The sequence below is a fragment of the Lethenteron reissneri genome, unplaced genomic scaffold, assembly GCF_015708825.2.
Source record: "Lethenteron reissneri isolate LAM-NWPU_2019-01 unplaced genomic scaffold, ASM1570882v1 scaffold_1248, whole genome shotgun sequence".
NCBI classification, from domain to species: Eukaryota; Metazoa; Chordata; class Hyperoartia; order Petromyzontiformes; family Petromyzontidae; genus Lethenteron; species Lethenteron reissneri.
Genome location: NW_026890946.1, coordinates 1 through 16,592, shown reverse-complemented (window position 1 = coordinate 16,592; position 16,592 = coordinate 1). Strand labels below are relative to the sequence as shown.

Sequence of the window (16,592 nt, the reverse complement as noted above, 5' to 3'; positions counted from 1 at the left end):
TCTCAAGCAAGGTTAGTGTTCTCTCTTTATACATTACTATACTGTACAGTACTAATGTGTATTGTCATTTGTTTATATTTTTGTGCTTCAAAAACCAAAAAAAAAGGTCAGAACGGATTAACCGGATTTACATTGAACCCTGTGGGGAAATGTGCCTCGGTTCACGACCAATTCGGTTCGCGACCAGAGTCAGTTCACGAATTAAGTTCGTGAACCGAGGTATCACTGTAGTATGAAATTTAGATCAATGAAAAACCCATGGTTGTGTGTCAGTAAAACATTGCTGGAACGGTAAAACACTTTTTACAACAGCACACGGTTTATTTCCTATTTGTAACTAACACAATGTGGTGTGGCCCCTTGTCAGTGTTGGTAATGTTTGAGTTGCAGAGTCGTGAGAATGCTGATTTGGAATGTGTCTCATTCTGTGAAACGCAGCAGAGAGAAAGCGGGTCTCACACCGAGCAAAGACAAAGTCGTGGTGCACTGTGTGGCTAAAAGACGAAGTGGGCGTGCAGACATTCTCGTGAGGCAACGGATTCCCATTCGTGTGGAGACTTTAAATTCATGGATCCTCCTGATGATTGCAAAGAGCTCCCTTCGCAAGTCTTTATCGCAGATGTCGTGGCGAAGAAGCTCGGTTTATCAGGCAACAGCTGCGACGCGCCGGAGGTAAACGAACTTTGTTTTCATAGTCCAGTACAGGATGCAGAGGTCGCAAACGGGTTTTGATTCCTTACCCGTACCCGGCCGCACCAGGGTCGCAAATGGGTACCCGTACCCGGCCAGGTACAGGTAGCCGTATCCTACCCGTACCCTACCCGAAATGAGTGACAAACGGTTACTCACGGTTACTCACCAGTGACTCACGGCCTACCCGTACCCAGACGCACCAGGGTCGTAAACGGGTACCCGTACCCGGCTGGGTACGGGTAGCCGGGTATCGGGTAGGGTAGCCGGGTATCGGGTACCCGGTTGCAACCTCTGACAGGATGATCCATTCATAGATACAGCACTAAAGCCATACAAATATGTGGAACAATATCGAGAAAGCTATTTCAAAGCCTCTACACGTCCATCACCTATAACAATCCACTCGTTACATGTGTAACTTCGTGCATTGCTTTCCCAACAATCAGTCACCTGTGGAGAGGAAGTACTGTAATAGGGTCGTGAAAAACCAGGGCCCCTTAACATCGCCGCACCCCACCACACACTCGCAACTTATTTGGATTGGAAGTTGTCCGCGAGAGTCATTGCTGATGCGAATTCGTTGTTTCCCTTTGAAGTGTGATGGTGAGGACAGAAGCGATGCCATGCGTGGGGAATGTGACAGTGTTGCAGGAGACATCTCACTCGTGGATGTACTACTTGAAAAACAGCACAACCAAGACAATTGTTCACAGACGTTCAATCTTACTCAGAAAGACCCAGAACCACAAAAGTGGCTTCCCAAGAAGCTTACGCAACACTCGGCTTTGTCTTGTGGGACTATATTGGGCTGTGACAATACTGGTCAAATGAAAACACACAATGTGGAACAATTGCTGCCTCGTGACTGGAATAAGAATACACTAAAGAGAACAGAATATAATCCTCTACACATCGCACAAAATGTACAGACTGAGCCGCATCACGGTTTTTACGCAAATATTGTAGGAAACGACATTCGGAGCTCGTCGAGAGGCAATTCTCAAAATGCAAAACTTCCAAAGCTCGATGGAACCATTCGCACGTTAACGTCTAATTCTCAAGCTGACGCACAAACAGGTTGCTTTCATTCGGAGGATGAGATAGAATTGGCTGATATCTTAACGGACGATTTAGAATGTACTATTACCACCAGAAAACCGCCAAAACCCACTTGTGCTTCTGCACTTTCGGAAGCAAATGACTCAAATGCTGCCTTTAGTGAAGAGGCTGACCACATCGCTCGCGGAAGAGCCGACGGTTCTTCAACAGCAAATGCGCTTGGAGTGGAAAATATAAAAGTAGCTGCAGATGTAGCCAACAAGGGCACGAGCATAAGAGATCGCATCAAGAAAACGCTCGTGGCAAACGCGTGGGCGGCAGCTACCCGCGTGGTCTCGCGCACCAGGCACCTGCAGGAGTCTGCGCTGTCGCACGAGAGGCAGATCGCCACGGAGACTTGTGCTGATGACAGCCAGTTTGAGATTGGGCCTTTCTATGGGCTTCCCACGAAGGTGCACAGCCTTCTGCAACAACAGCGTGGCATTAAAGAGCTCTACGGTAATGTTTGCTGTTTTTTACACTCGGATATTTACGCGAAACTGTCTCTCGGTTTTTTTTCATGCCAACATATCTTTTTTTTTCTCTCGTGGGAGAAATGGTAATTGAATAGTATTTGGCGGACTTACTCTTTGGTTCTTTCGGTAAAGTCACGTAGAAAGAGAAAATAATGAATTAAATACTAGCAAACGACATTTCGATTGCAACACAAGCAATCGTCATCAGGTACAAATGAAAGAGAAAACAAAGCCTAGTAAACTTAGAAATATAATGCAATACAACACAGATAGTCGGCTAACATAACGGTCAACACCCTACCTGGATTGATTACGCTCTTCCAAAGATTGCTAAATTTAATAGAGAGATTAAACAGAACAGGAGACACACAGACAGACACATAAGCAGAGAGAGACAACACAGAGACACACAGAGAGAGACAAACAACATAGGCACACAGACACAGAGACACACAATATAGACACACAGACAGACATATAAGCAGAGAGAGACAACACAGAGACACAGAGAGACACAACATAGGCACACAGAGAAACGACGCCTCTGTGTCGAGGCCTTAGATAGAGAGAGGGGGTAGAGAGAGAGGGGGTGGGGGGTACAGAGAGAGGGGGGCAAAGAGTGAGGGGGGCAGAGAGGGAGGGGGGGGTTGAGAAATTAATTTTTAGTACATGGTGGAATTTTGCTAAATGTATTTTACCAATTTGTTTTTGTTATAACAGCATATCACTGCTTATTTGATTCGTACTGTAAACGTTTACACATCACCAGTGTCGTGATGTTAGCTGTCAAGCCTAATCCAATTTCTCACACATTAGGTGATGGTTGAAACATTTTTGTCGTCCTGCACGCAAGTTAATCATTTTAATCGGCGTTTTTGTTCTCTTAACGTGTAATAAGCCACCCGTTTGAAAAAAAATTAACCCGTAAAAACAAAGTTTTTCACTATAAATCCTTTATATGCATGGCGGCTAGAGTCCTCTCGTCCTCTGGCTTGAGATGGCTGCCACCTATCGGTCAGATGATTGCCTGCCACCATTAAGCAATTGGTAATTAAATATAATTTATTTTTTCCTAAAAAGTGTAAAAGTTAGGAAAAAAAATTTAACGAGAATAAATTGTCACGCACAACGAGTCTGTGTGCAAAATGTCAGCTCGATTGGATCACGGGAAGTGGGTTAAAAAACGACCGAAAGATTTGCACGGTCGTAAGCGCGCAAGCAAGCACGCAAGCACGCAAGCGAACTTAATATAAAGGATTTAATTACAATTGACACATTCACGTGTTTCAGATTCTGCCGTGCATTTAATCATTCTCTTTTTATATTTGTGTCGACACATGACGCCGCAAAGCCTGGCAGCACGACTGCTTGTCCCTGGACTCCGTGAGACGAGGGAAGAATCTGATTTACTCTTTACCGACAAGTGGCGGCAAGACGCTCGTGGCAGAGATCCTCATGCTGAGGCAGCTGCTCTGCAAGAGAACGGACGCTCTGCTCATTCTTCCCTACGTTGCCATCGTCCAGGAGAAGGTAACGATCGCTTTTGTACACGCACATTTCCACACCGACACAGCAGCATAAATGCGGTTATACGAATGACTCTTTGGTTCTTTCGGTAAAGTGACGTATAAAGAGAAAATGATCAATTAAATACTAGCATACGACGTTTCAATTGCAACGCAAGCAATCGTCATCAGGTATAAATGAAATAGAAACACAAATCTAGTATACTTAGAAATGTAATGTAATACAACAGAGAGTCGGATAACATAACAGTCAACACCCTACCTGGTTGATTACGTTCTTCCTGAGAATACTAAATTTGAGAGAGAGATTAAACAGAACCAGAGACATATAGACAGACATATAAGCAGACAGATATCACAGAGATACATAGAGAGAGAGAGACGTACAAAGGCACACAGAGAAACCACGTCTCTGTGTCGAGGCCTATGTTTTGTCTCTATGTAAAGTCCTCCAAGATAAGTCAACTGAGGCAGCCGGGAATTTGGAAGTCTCGTTGAAATATTTCCGTCTTGGCTTAGGAACAGATACTCGGATGCAGAGTACAATCTCGGGTTCATCAATTATTCCCACACGACACACAATTGTGATGTGTCGCCGCTGCTACTGCTGCTGCTGCTACTGTCGGGGTCGCTAGCCCCCGAGATCCCTCCCTCGATGATGCTTACGGCCGGGCTAACCTCATCAATCGCCCCCCCGCTGCTGAGCGAACCGCTGCTAGGTTCCTCACCCATGGTGTGGGAGCCGTCGCCCGAGGATTCCCCTCCCCCGCGGGTCCGCGTAGTAGGCATGGTTGGATACCGCGTAGTATTATGTCCCCCTTTACGCTACCACGATACCTCCCTTTCCTAATCGCGTACCTGCGACCCACACGGAGCGAACGTACGCACACACACACACCGCTCCGTGCACTCCAACTCCACACTGACTACTCGCGTTATGATCGTGCACCTGTATCACACACGGAGTGAACACACGCGACACCTACTCTCGCACCGCTCTGCGCAGCGCTCCCCCGAGGCGAGCCGCAGCACTACAGAACCACTGCGTACACACGCTCACCCACGCGCTCACACTGCACGACAAGATCACGCGAGACCACGCTTCGCTATTAATGATTTATTATCCGCTACCTGGAACTAGATGTTAAATCAGTGAGTCGACGAGGCTGGCCTACGCTGATACCTCTATACCTATTCCCCATTTATCTGCTATGATTCTAATTCACCTTCTTACTCACTGTTAAGTGTCCACGGCGGTCCGCTGATCCTTGTGCTAACCGCGTGCCTCGGTGCGTCGCACGGACGTCCGGGTCGCTGGCTCGAGCTGCGTCTGGTCGCCTGGCGCTGGAGTAAGAGAGCGATTTCCCCTCTGCGCCCCTCTATTTATCCTCCCTACCTCAAAGGGGATGCTGCGCTGAACAATGGGCTCGCGCACCTCGAGCCCGCGCACGGCGGTTCCGGGCGCTTTTGATCTGCTAATCAGTGAGCGGCGTTGGCGGCGTACATCCTAATTAATCCCTTACCCTTCCTAACAATGGGGCCTGCGCGCTCAAGCGTAATTATCCCAACCCTCCATGACTATGCGCAACAGCTCCTGCGGTCCCGCTATTCATGCTGTCCCGTCCCTCCCCTGCTTGCCCCGTCGACCCGTGGGGGTGTGTGTGGGGGGAAATGCGCCTCAACCGCGGTGGCCGAATGCCCCATGCCGCGACCACACCATATTAAGGCTGGTCGCAGCGCCGCGGCGCAACGTAGCACGGGGGAGGTCGTCCAATTCCCTGATCGCCGGAAACCGTGAGAGTTAACCCCGATAAGGGTTTTTCGGATAAAAACCGGTCGGCCAGGTGACCTCCCCTCGGAGCTCTATGGGGGGGGGGGGGGAAATGCGTGCGGGTGTGTTCGTGTGAGGTGAGGTGAGGGGGACGCGGGGTTGGCTCCGTTGCTTGGTGGTGGCGAGGTCGGGGATTTGGGCGCCTGCCGAACGGCTTCATGGCGGCGGCATCACACTACTACTGCTGCTACTACTGCTGCTGCTGCTGCTCGAACAGGTGCGGAGCCTGTCTGTGTTTGGTGTGGAGCTTGAAATCTTCATAGAGGAATACGCGGGAAGCAAGGGGCGCATGCCACCGCGAAAACACCGAAAGAAGAATTCTCTCTACATCGCCACCATTGAGAAAGCCCACAGCCTGGTCAACGCCCTTCTAGAGGAGGGGCGCATGAAGGAGATTGGCCTGATCGTTGTGGATGAGGTATGCGGCATTCATTATTTAATTACAGAGAATAATTGGCATCCTGCAAATGTCATTACAAATGTTACGTATTAATGTTCATCATCGTCATAATCAGCCGTCGTGAATCTACTTCTGGATGAGGGCATCCCCAAGCCTCCGCCATCTTGCACAGGCCCACAATGCAACAGTCCACCCAGCAGCAGCAGCACACGAGCTGTGACGTCAGTGCAATGTAGTGTTGAGTCTCATTTGCAGCGACGTACTAATGGTTTGATAATTGTTTTTTTACCCTTCTATCTGGCAACAAAACTGACACATTTTTTACGAGGCGTCATGTTTGCATAGACCACAATACCTGCAGTCATAATACAAACAAAAAACATAACTCTGATAATGATATGCACTGTCCTTGAAGTTGATTGGTCCACACCCAAGACAGCTTTCCTTAGAGCCTTTTGGCGTCATCTGGTCCAACCCATGTGAGACTAGGCTCTAAGGAAAGCTGTCTCGGGTGTGGACCAATCAACTTCAAGGACCATGTGAGACTAGGCTCTAAGGAAAGCTGTCTCGGGTGTGGGCCAATCAACTTCAAGGACAGTGCATACATTATCAGAGTTGTGTTTTTTGTTTGCATTCCGACCGCAGGTATTGTGGTCTATGCAAACATGGCTCCTCGTAAAAAAAGTGTCAGTTTTGTTGCCAGATAGAAGGGTAAAAAACCAATTATCATGTTTTACTGGCAAATGAGGTCCCAATGGTGTACTAATGGTTTGTTGCGTGGTCTGTAGCTGCACATGTTGGGCGAAGGTGGCAGCCGTGGGGCCACCCTGGAGCAGACGCTGGCCAAGGTTCAGTATGCGTCAAGTACGTTTGTTCTCACCCTGCAGTTATCATACATTACTGCGGGTTTCCAGTCGTCGTTGTGGTGATTCAGTTCCATCTGTGATTCAGTGTGGTGTTGCATTCGCTTGATTCTATTGCAGAAACAACTCAGGTCATCGGTATGAGTGCCACTCTGAGCAACATCAAGGACTTGCAAAAATTCCTGAATGCGGAGTTGTACACTAACGATTTTCGACCGGTAGGAATCACATTCATCTTCTTGGTTCTTTCGGTAAAGTCACGTAGAAGGGAAGTAATAAAATAATAAAAATAAAACAATAAAATAATTCTCACGACGTTTCGGCCACAACGCAAGCAGCCGTTTTTTTTTTGTCAAGACGCTCTTCACCCCTCCATCCCAGCTTAAATAGTCGCCCCAAGCCTGGGGTGTGTCATTCAGACTCTGTCTTCTCGACAGACCTGTTCTACACCTGAGGACGGCCGCTTGCGTTGTGGCCGAAACGTCGTGAGAATTATTTTAAAATGTTTTATTTTTATTATTTTATTATTTCCATCCTACGTGACTTTACCGAAAGAACCAAGAAGATGAATCCCTGCAGTCACGAAAGCTTTACATCGAAAAGAATCACATTCTTATTATTATTATTATTGAAAGTTTAATTTTCATAAAAATGTTGCGCAACTGATGTGTGAAAGATACACGTCTTCAACCTCTTACAAAAGTCTACATGGCTGCCGTGATCCTCACAGGTCCAGTTAAGAGAGTACATTAAGCTTGGAGACTCTATCTACGAGGTAAACAACAAGGCTCGGTGTCCAGAAGAAAGCTTCAGTTTTATCCGACTGCTCAGTCACAAGGTGAGTGCACAGACATCAATGGAAATAAAATAGGCACACAAGCTTTTGAACAGCTTTCAAGTTTAAATAACCTGTGAAATATATATCTGGACAGATGGATAGAGGAAGCAGACATTGCTTCTTCTTCTTGGTTCTTTCGGTAAAGTCAAGTCGAAGGGAAGTAATAAAATAGTAAAAATAAAACATTATACAATAATTCTCACGACGTTTCGGCCACAACGCAAGCAGCCGTCCTCAGGTGAAGACCAGGTCTGTCGGGGAGACAGCGTCTGACCTGGTTTTCACCTGAGGACGGCTGCTTGCGTTGTGGCCGAAACGTCGTGAGAATTATTTTATTATGTTTTATTTTTATTATTTTATACTTCCCTTCTACGTGATGACTTTACCGAAAGAACCAAGAAGAAGAATCCCTGCAGTCACGAAAGCTTTAAATCGAAAGAGACATTGCTTGTTGATTTTGTTATTGATACTCTCCACAATGACGTGATTGATTATTTTCTGAAATGCACAGTTACGTCTATTGACATTTCACGATGGGCTACATGTGATGGTTGTCAAAGCTTGTTCAAGAACGAGCCACTTTGCCATTCGCCTAGGTAGGTCCCTGCGGGCCACACGGTAGCAAAGCTCTCTTCCTACGCTACAGGAATTTTGCTGGAGCAGCCAGACCTGATGACGGACGCTTGTGTAGCCTTCGAAACGTCGTGATTTAATGTAGCTGTAGTAGTAGGTTTTTACCCTTTTAAACTGGTACAAAACTGACACCTTTATACAAGGCATCATGTTTGCAATAACCACAACACAAGTAGTCAAAAAAGCAAACAAAAATAAGCAAAAATAAGCAACTTTGATAATGATAATAATATGCACTGTCATCAGAGTTGCTTATTTTTGTTTGCATTTTTGACTACTTGTGTTGTGGTTATTGCAAACATGATGCCTTGTATAAAGGTGTCAGTTTTGTACCAGTTTAAAGGGTAAAAGCCTACTACTATATTTTGCCACTGGTAAAAGAGAGGTCTCATAGTGTTAATGTAGTTGTTTTCACTTTTTTAATTTTTTACCCTTACCCCACGTGACTTTACCAGAAAAACCAGGGAGTTTGGTAGCAGAGCGTTCGCATTCCCCGGTTCTCACCGGCCAGTTATCACCACGACGCACTCCGTACGTGGCCCAAGGCGGTCGGCTGGTCACATGCCCCTGTGCTACGTCGTGGCTGCTCTGTGTGCTGCGGCGACAGTACTCAAGCGCAATGCTGAAGACGGACCCAGACCACATCGTGGCTCTGGTCACGGAAGTCATCCCCGCTCACTCCTGTCTCGTCTTCTGCCCCACGAAGAAGAACTGCGAGAATGTGGCAGAGATGATCTGCAAGTACCTGGCAAAGTACGTGTACCTCTACATTGCAGTCGTACATCTTGCAAGAGTTACTCCTTGATGTCACATTAGAAGGCAGTTGTTCGATGTATTTACGTCGGTGTGTCAAATATCTTTAACGTGCACAATTGAGTTTTGAGAGTTGCTTGAATAAATCTATACTTTCAATACCGAATGCAAAAAATGCATCGTGTTGTTTAAACTGGAAATTCCTGAAGGCTCTTGTGCATTTCTTAAAAATGTTTACACCGATCTGTGCAGATTGTTTTTGTTATTTTCCTCAAGGGAAAGTGACCTTGCAGGGGGCAGTTCTTGGGCTACGAACCGAATTCATTCCTGAGACCCGTTCGCAAGTCTAACGGTTCATTACGAGCGGAACACAATAATGCGCTTATTTAAATGCCCATCAGGTCAGTGTTGTGAAATGTGTTACAGTTCAACAATAAGGAAAGCATTGTTAAACTCATAATGAATAAGAAATACTGTACTTTTACACTTGGTACTGTAAAAAGTACTGTATTGTAAATAAAACTAAAAATAAAGTAACACAAACAGAAAAAACACTTTTTTTATTTTCATTTACCTTGAGTCCTAGGTCGTAGTCGAAAGGGGGGCAATGAGACCCCGGGGTCCCGAATAAACAGAAGTCAAAATCGTAATTAACAAATTATATTTTTGGCGACTCTGTCCCACCGCGCACATCAACGCAGCGACCCCACCAGAAATCATTCTTCTCGTTCTTCACCGAGCACCCGTCAGTTGCCAAAGTTGCCGTCGTCATAAATAAAACTTTGATTAGAGGAATAGATTGCCGTGTCGTTCGTCTTCAACAGACACAACGTGACGTCGCAACGCAGTTTGTGCGAGAGCCGGGGGCTTATGGGACCCCGGGGTCCCGCCATAAGGTTTAATTGCGCGCACACACGCACACACACGCGCACACACACACACACGCACACACACACGCACACACACACGCACACACACACACACCACACACGCACACACGCACACGCACACACACACGCACACACACACGCGCACACGCACACGCACACACACACGCACACACACACACGCACACACACGCACACACGCACGCACACGCACGCACACGTACACACGCACGCACACACGCACACACACGCACACACACGCGCACACACGCGCACACACGTGCACACACGCACACACACGCACACACACACGCACACACACCACACACACGCACACACACGCACACACACACGCACACACGCACACACACGCACACACACACACGCACACACACACACCACACACACGCACACACACGCACGCGCACACGCACACACACGCGCACGCACACACGCACGCACACGCACGCGCACACACGCACACACGCACACACACGCACACACGCACACACACGCACACACACACGCACACACACACACACACGCGCACACACACGTGCACACACACACACGCACACACGTGCACACAAAGACAAAAGTCCCCCACATAGCCTTTTGTAGACCGTTATGGCGCACGCGGGGGTGGGTGGCCAAAACCACGTCCGACCACCTTTGTCTCCCCAGTGGCGATGTTGACACACGGAGCCACTACAGGTGTTGGCTGTGGGCAAGAAAGGGTTTTATTCGCCACGACAGTTTGCACAGACAAGGAATGTACTATGGCAGGAAGGTGCATACATTCAACATGTAGGAATCTTAAAACTTAAATAAGTGGTATACAGTCTAACTATACTAAAATGACAAAGTCTAACTAATACTAAGGGGCTAAAGTATGTAAAATTTTGAATAAGTATACAATATAAGATGTACAATCTTAAAATACAAATAGGGTGACCTGTTGTAAATATGGCAAGGTGTAATTTTGTAGATGAAATGTTAAAGTGTAAAGTTCATTTTAAGCCCTTGGCCTTGCTGAAGAGGTCAACAGCGGATGGGAAGAAACTGTGTTTATGACGTGAGGTTTGGTCCTGATGGACCGCAGCCTTCTGCCGGAGGGGAGTAGCTGGTACAGAGAGTGTCCAGGGTGCGAGGAATCGGCCACAATCTTCCTCGCTCGCCACGATCACACTTTCCAACTCGCACGCGCAAACGCTCACTCCCAGCGCGAGAACGACCCGTCACATCTCGGTGAGGACCCGTACCCGTACACGGCCGCACCAGGGTCGCAAATGGTTACCCGTACTTGGCCGGTTCCGGGTACCCGTTCCCTACCCGTACCCTACCCGAAATGAGTGACAAACGGTGACTCACCAGTGACTCACGGCCTACCTGTACCCGGCCGCACCAGGGTTGCAAATGGGTACCCTACCCGTACCCGGCTGCACCAGGGTCGCAAACGGCTACCCGTACCCGGCCGGGTACGGGTAGCCGGGTATCGGGCAGGGTACGGGTATCGGGTACCCGGTTGCGACCTCTGGCCCCCACCCAGCAGCACATTGACAAACGGACTTCACAGCAGACGTCGACAGCGGATGTCGACGTCGCCGCCTGGAGCGGAGAAAGCGCTCGCAGGTGACAACACCAGCGGCACCACCGCCCCCTTTCCGGCGCGTTCTGACCGCCCGCAGGACGTTCCTGCGTCACCGCGAGCAGGAGAAACATGCGCTGCTCGCCGAGCTGCGGGCCGACGGGGAGCTGTGTCCCGTGCTGCGGCACACGGTCCCCTACGGCCTGGCCTACCACCACGGCGGCCTCACGGGCGAGGAGCGCCGCCTCATCGAGGAGGCCTACTTTGGCGGCACGCTCTGCCTGCTGGCGTGCACCTCCACGCTGGCGGCCGGCGTCAATCTACCGGCACGCAGGTTCGCCACCTCGGTCGTCGGTGCATTGCGGTGTCGGCCGCACCTCCGATTAGCACGGCTGGCTATGTACGGCGCGAAAGAAGTTGAGCGCGTGTGTACATAACCGCCGTGAAGTTAGCCATCAATCATGTTGTGAGTTGGGGGAGTGTTTTGGCATCGGCACGCCAGAGACGTTTAAAACGTGTAAATGAAAGATGTGCGCCTTCAATTTTAGATACTCATTCGCCACGCAGAAGCCATTGGCATAGCGCGGTAAAAAGTACGCGGTCACCTTGCACAAAGTCTCCGATGATTTTTAAGGTGGTACCACGTGTTGTTTGGCATGATGTTCTTGAAGAAGCTGTCAACACGTAGGGCGACATGTCGGACGTCGTGCCAAACGACAAGCGGCACGACCCGAAAGCACATCGGAGTGCTATGCGTCACAACCACGCTCGAATGTTTTTCTTGTTCGTCGATAACTTGTGGATCGTCTCCTGTGCCTCCTGCCCCAACGCACGCACCTGCCTTCAGGGTGATCCTCCGCTCCCCCTACATCGGCAATTCCTTCCTAAGCCGAAGCCAGTACAAGCAGATGGTGGGCCGTGCCGGGCGGGCGGGGATAGACGCGTCGGGAGAGAGCATCACCATCGTCAACAGCAGGGACAAGCCCAAGGTGTAGCGGCTGTTCTGCTGCCATGCTCCCAATGTTAGAATTAGCTGAAGGACGTCCCATTCAAAAGTTGAGCGTCTTGTTAAATGATCACACCGGCCTACAGACCTTGTTCTTGTGTAGCGGAAGTGTGCTCTTTGTAATCGATTTCTCTGTCACCATTGGAACCTCCTTTGCCAGTCGCAAAATATGATTTAAAAAATGTACCCTTTTATCTGGCAACAAAACTGACACCTTTTTTACAAGGAGTCATGTTTGCATTGACCACAATACCTGCGGTCGGAATGCTAACAAAAACACAACTCTGATAATGTACGCACTGTCCTTGAAGTTGATTGGCCCACACCTGAGACAGCTTTCCTTAGAGCCTAGTCTCACATGGTGTTGGACCAGATGACGCCAAAATGCGCACAACTCAAAGACAACGCACCATCAGAGTATGAGAGCTCGGGGTGAAGCATTTACACCATTGGAACCTCATTTGCCAGAAGAAAAAATATGATTTTTCTGCGTTTTTTCTACTTGTAGGTGGTGACGCTACTTGTGGATGGACCATTTGAAGTTTGCCAGAGTAGCCTGGCACATGCAGATGGAAAAGGAGTTCAAAGCCTACTCCTGTCACTCATTGGCTTGAAGGTCAGTTTCTGTTCTGCTTATAACGTAAATTACGCACGAAATGAACTGCAGTGACGTTTCCATGGAAATGTTACGCAGCAACCAGGAGACAAGTCTGTTTAATAATACTCGGCACCTGTTTGTGTGTTTTTGGAGCCGATGTTTACCGTTTACAAACTGCTGGGGCAACAGATGCATGCATTTGACACGATACATTTGATATGAAACGGTTCGTGGTAGTTACATACTCAGAGTTTAAATAGATCATGCTTCATAATCAACGTTGTTGGGTTTAGATCGCCGCGTTATTTATAAATGTGTCGTAACCCTCCACCACCCGACACGGCCAATCAGTAAAAAAGTGTCACGTTGACAAAAGACAAAATAGTTCACTGCTTTAGCCCACCGGTGTGTTGAAGCGTGAAACCACAACATTTACAATTTGAGTAGCACGACGTTTCGCTGGTAATTGCATCCAGCATCATCATCGGGCAATTCGCCAGAATGGTGAGGCTCTGCTGTGTCTCCTGATCTTATATAGAGCAGCAGCAGCAGCAGAGTGATGTCATCATTAAGTCATCAACTCATCAGATCATGCTTGTTTGAGTGAACCCCAGGCTTGGATCGTCTTTTTAAGCTGGGTTGCAAATTATTTTGTCAAGGCGCTCTTCCACCTCCAACCCAGCTTAAATATATGCTAAACTCCTCTTGATATGCAAATTATTTTGTCAAGGCGCTCTTCCCCCCCTCCAACCCAGCTTAAAAACACGCTCCAAGCCTGGGGTTGTCATTCAGACTCTGTCTTCTCGACAGACCTGTTCCTCACCTGAAGACGGCTGCTTGCGTTGTGGCCGAAACGTCGTGAGAATTATTTTATTATGTTTTATTTTTCTTATTTTTATTACTTCCCTTCTACGTGATGACTTTACCGAAAGAACCAAGAAGAAGACATTTATTGGTTTAGTAAAAATAAATGGTGCATATATATGTGTGTATCCCTTGCGATTTGAAACATTGTCACGATTTGGAGCAGTGATTCAAGAAGAAATATTTGTTTAACAATGTGGTGAGTTGTAATGCCAATAGAGGCTACAGAGTTCACGCAAATACATATTTCATGTATTCCTAGACGCACGATCAAGTGTGTAAAATGAGCGCCAATGATGCATTTTCTTGATGAATCCGAACCGCTACTCGCGTAATCATTTGCGTTGCTTGTTGACGATTCGAACAAATATTACGAATTCTAGATTTGAAGCTTTCGTGACTTCAAGGATTCATACCCTTAGTTCTTTCGGTAAAGTCACCGTGTAGGTAAAAATGAAATGAAAATGAATAAAAATAAAACGTGAATTTTAATTTCATTTTTTACCTACGTGACTTTTACCGAAAGAACTAAGGGTATGAAATATACGAATTGACAAACCGCATTTACAACCCTTTGCTGGTAACAGATCGCAACGGACATCGACGCTATCCATCGCTTTTTGGAGACCACCCTGTTTGGGGTGCAGCAGCAGCAGCAGGAGGGTGGTGGGATGAAGAAAGTCAGGGATCTGTGCCGGCACTGCCTGCAGCAGCTGCAGCAGGCGGGCCTGGTGAGGCTCTGCAGGAGGTCCGAGGGAGACGCTGCTGCACCCTCTGAGCAGCTGCTGGAGGTTACCAAGCTTGGTCAAGCCACATACAAGGGTAGTAATATTCGTCTTCTTGCTTCTTTCGGTGAAGTCACATAGAAGGGAAATAATAAATAAGAAAAATATAACATAAAATAATATAATAATTTATTTTATTATGTTTTATTTTTCTTATTTTCGGTAAAGTCACGTAGAAGGGAAATTATAAAATAATAAAAATAAACATTGTAAAATAATAGAATATATATATTTTATTATGTTTTAGACTGCAGGGATTCATCTTCTTGGTTCCTTCGGTAAAGTCACCTAGAAGGGAAAAAAAAAAAACTTAATAAAATAATATAATAAAATATTTAATGTTTTATTTTTTTATTTTATATTTCCCTTCTACGTGGCTTTACCGAAAATTATAAAATAACAATGTATTTTATAATGTTTTATTTATTTTATTATTTCCCTTCTACGTGACTTTACCAAAAGAACCAAGAATATGAATCCCTGCAGTCACGAAAGCTTTAAATTGAAATCTACAAGGTAGATGTTTTTTTTTGCGAAGCTAAATCTCACTTTTAAGGCAAGCCTGACATTTACTTTCAAAGTGACGCTGTAGTCGGCTTCGTGCACCGAGCGCACGTGCACGAGCGCACGTGCACGAGCGCACGTGCACGAGCGCACGTGCACGCACGCAGTGTTCTAATGTCGTGTTTGTCTCGCAGGATCCAGTCGATTTGGCTTTTTTGTACCGTGCTGTACCGAGATCTAAAAGCGGGCGTTGAAGGCTTGGTGCTGAATAACTACCTGCACCTCATCTACCTGGCGACGCCGTACGACTTGGTCTCTCAGTGCAGACCGGACTGGAACACGTACATGCGACAGGTGTGGACACATTGCATCACGATATGTAACAACAATACATATAATCGGCTTATTTAAATGTGAATTATAGATAACGCTCTGATTTGTGAAAGTGATAGCTTCTTTTAAGATTGTTATAAGGGTATTGAGATTGGTGGGCTATGTGTAGAAGCTTTAAAATTATCTTAATATATCACTATTATTTGAAATGGGTTATTCTGTATTTGAAAATGCTACATTCATTGTATTAAATGATACCCTTAATTCTAGATTTGAAGCTTTCGTGACTGCAAGGATTCATATTCTTAGGTTTTTTCGGTAAAGTCACCAGGTAGGTAAAAAATTTAAACTTAATAAAAGTTAAATAAGATAAAAATAAAAATATGAATTTTACTTTTTACCTACGTGACTTTACCCAAAAAATCTAAGAATATGATGCCCTTAATGAATGCTAAGCTGTTAAAAAAATGCACAGGACATGTGTTTGTTTGTTTTGTAGTTTAATCAGCTGGATGTGACGGAACAGAAAGTGGCCACGGTCATTGGTGTTCCAGAGAGCTTCATCGCCAGGAAAGTAGCCGGACAAAGCACAAGACAGGTGCCTAGGTTTTTAAGCCAAAGATTTTAATGGTTTTGATGTTCTTATTACCTGTGCCTACTTTACAATGTCAGAGATTTACACCATTGGAACCTCCTTTGCCAGTAGCAAAATATGATATTTTGCTTCCCCCGAGCTCTCATACTCTGATGGTGCATTGTCTTTGAGTTGTGCGCCTTTTGGCATCATCTGGTCCAACACCATGTGAGACTAGGCTCTAAGGAAAGCTGTCTCGGGTGTGGACAATCAACTTCAAGGACAGTGCATACATTATCAGAGTTATGTGTTTTGTTTGCATTTTGACCGCAAGTGTTGTGG

General features: G+C 46.6%; 1 protein-coding gene across 1 annotated transcript; it reads left to right on the top strand.

Moving 5' to 3' along the window:
* Nucleotides 1-2,149: 2,149 nt before the first annotated feature.
* Nucleotides 2,150-15,518, top strand: LOC133361831 (helicase POLQ-like). The gene is made up of 12 exons (XM_061580822.1): nt 2,150-2,250; nt 3,619-3,797; nt 5,872-6,042; nt 6,813-6,888; nt 7,008-7,105; nt 7,618-7,725; nt 8,966-9,111; nt 11,687-11,920; nt 12,434-12,575; nt 13,101-13,208; nt 14,642-14,858; nt 15,511-15,518. Exons 2-12 carry the CDS (start codon nt 3,723-3,725, stop codon nt 15,516-15,518), a joined length of 1,383 nt encoding a protein of 460 aa, XP_061436806.1. The 5' UTR covers nt 2,150-2,250; nt 3,619-3,722.
* Nucleotides 15,519-16,592: the final 1,074 nt, after the last annotated feature.

What these genes read in the sequence shown, in the direction of transcription:
- LOC133361831 (XM_061580822.1), top strand. Translation starts at nt 3,723, where the DNA reads ATGCTGAGGCAGCTGCTCTGCAAGAGAACGGACGCTCTGCTCATTCTT. An exon ending in TTGCCATCGTCCAGGAGAAG is followed by an intron (nt 3,798 to 5,871) that starts GTAACGATCGCT and finishes TTTGGTGTGGAG; the next exon opens with CTTGAAATCTTCATAGAGGA. An exon ending in ACAGCAGGGACAAGCCCAAG is followed by an intron (nt 12,576 to 13,100) that starts GTGTAGCGGCTG and finishes TTCTACTTGTAG; the next exon opens with GTGGTGACGCTACTTGTGGA.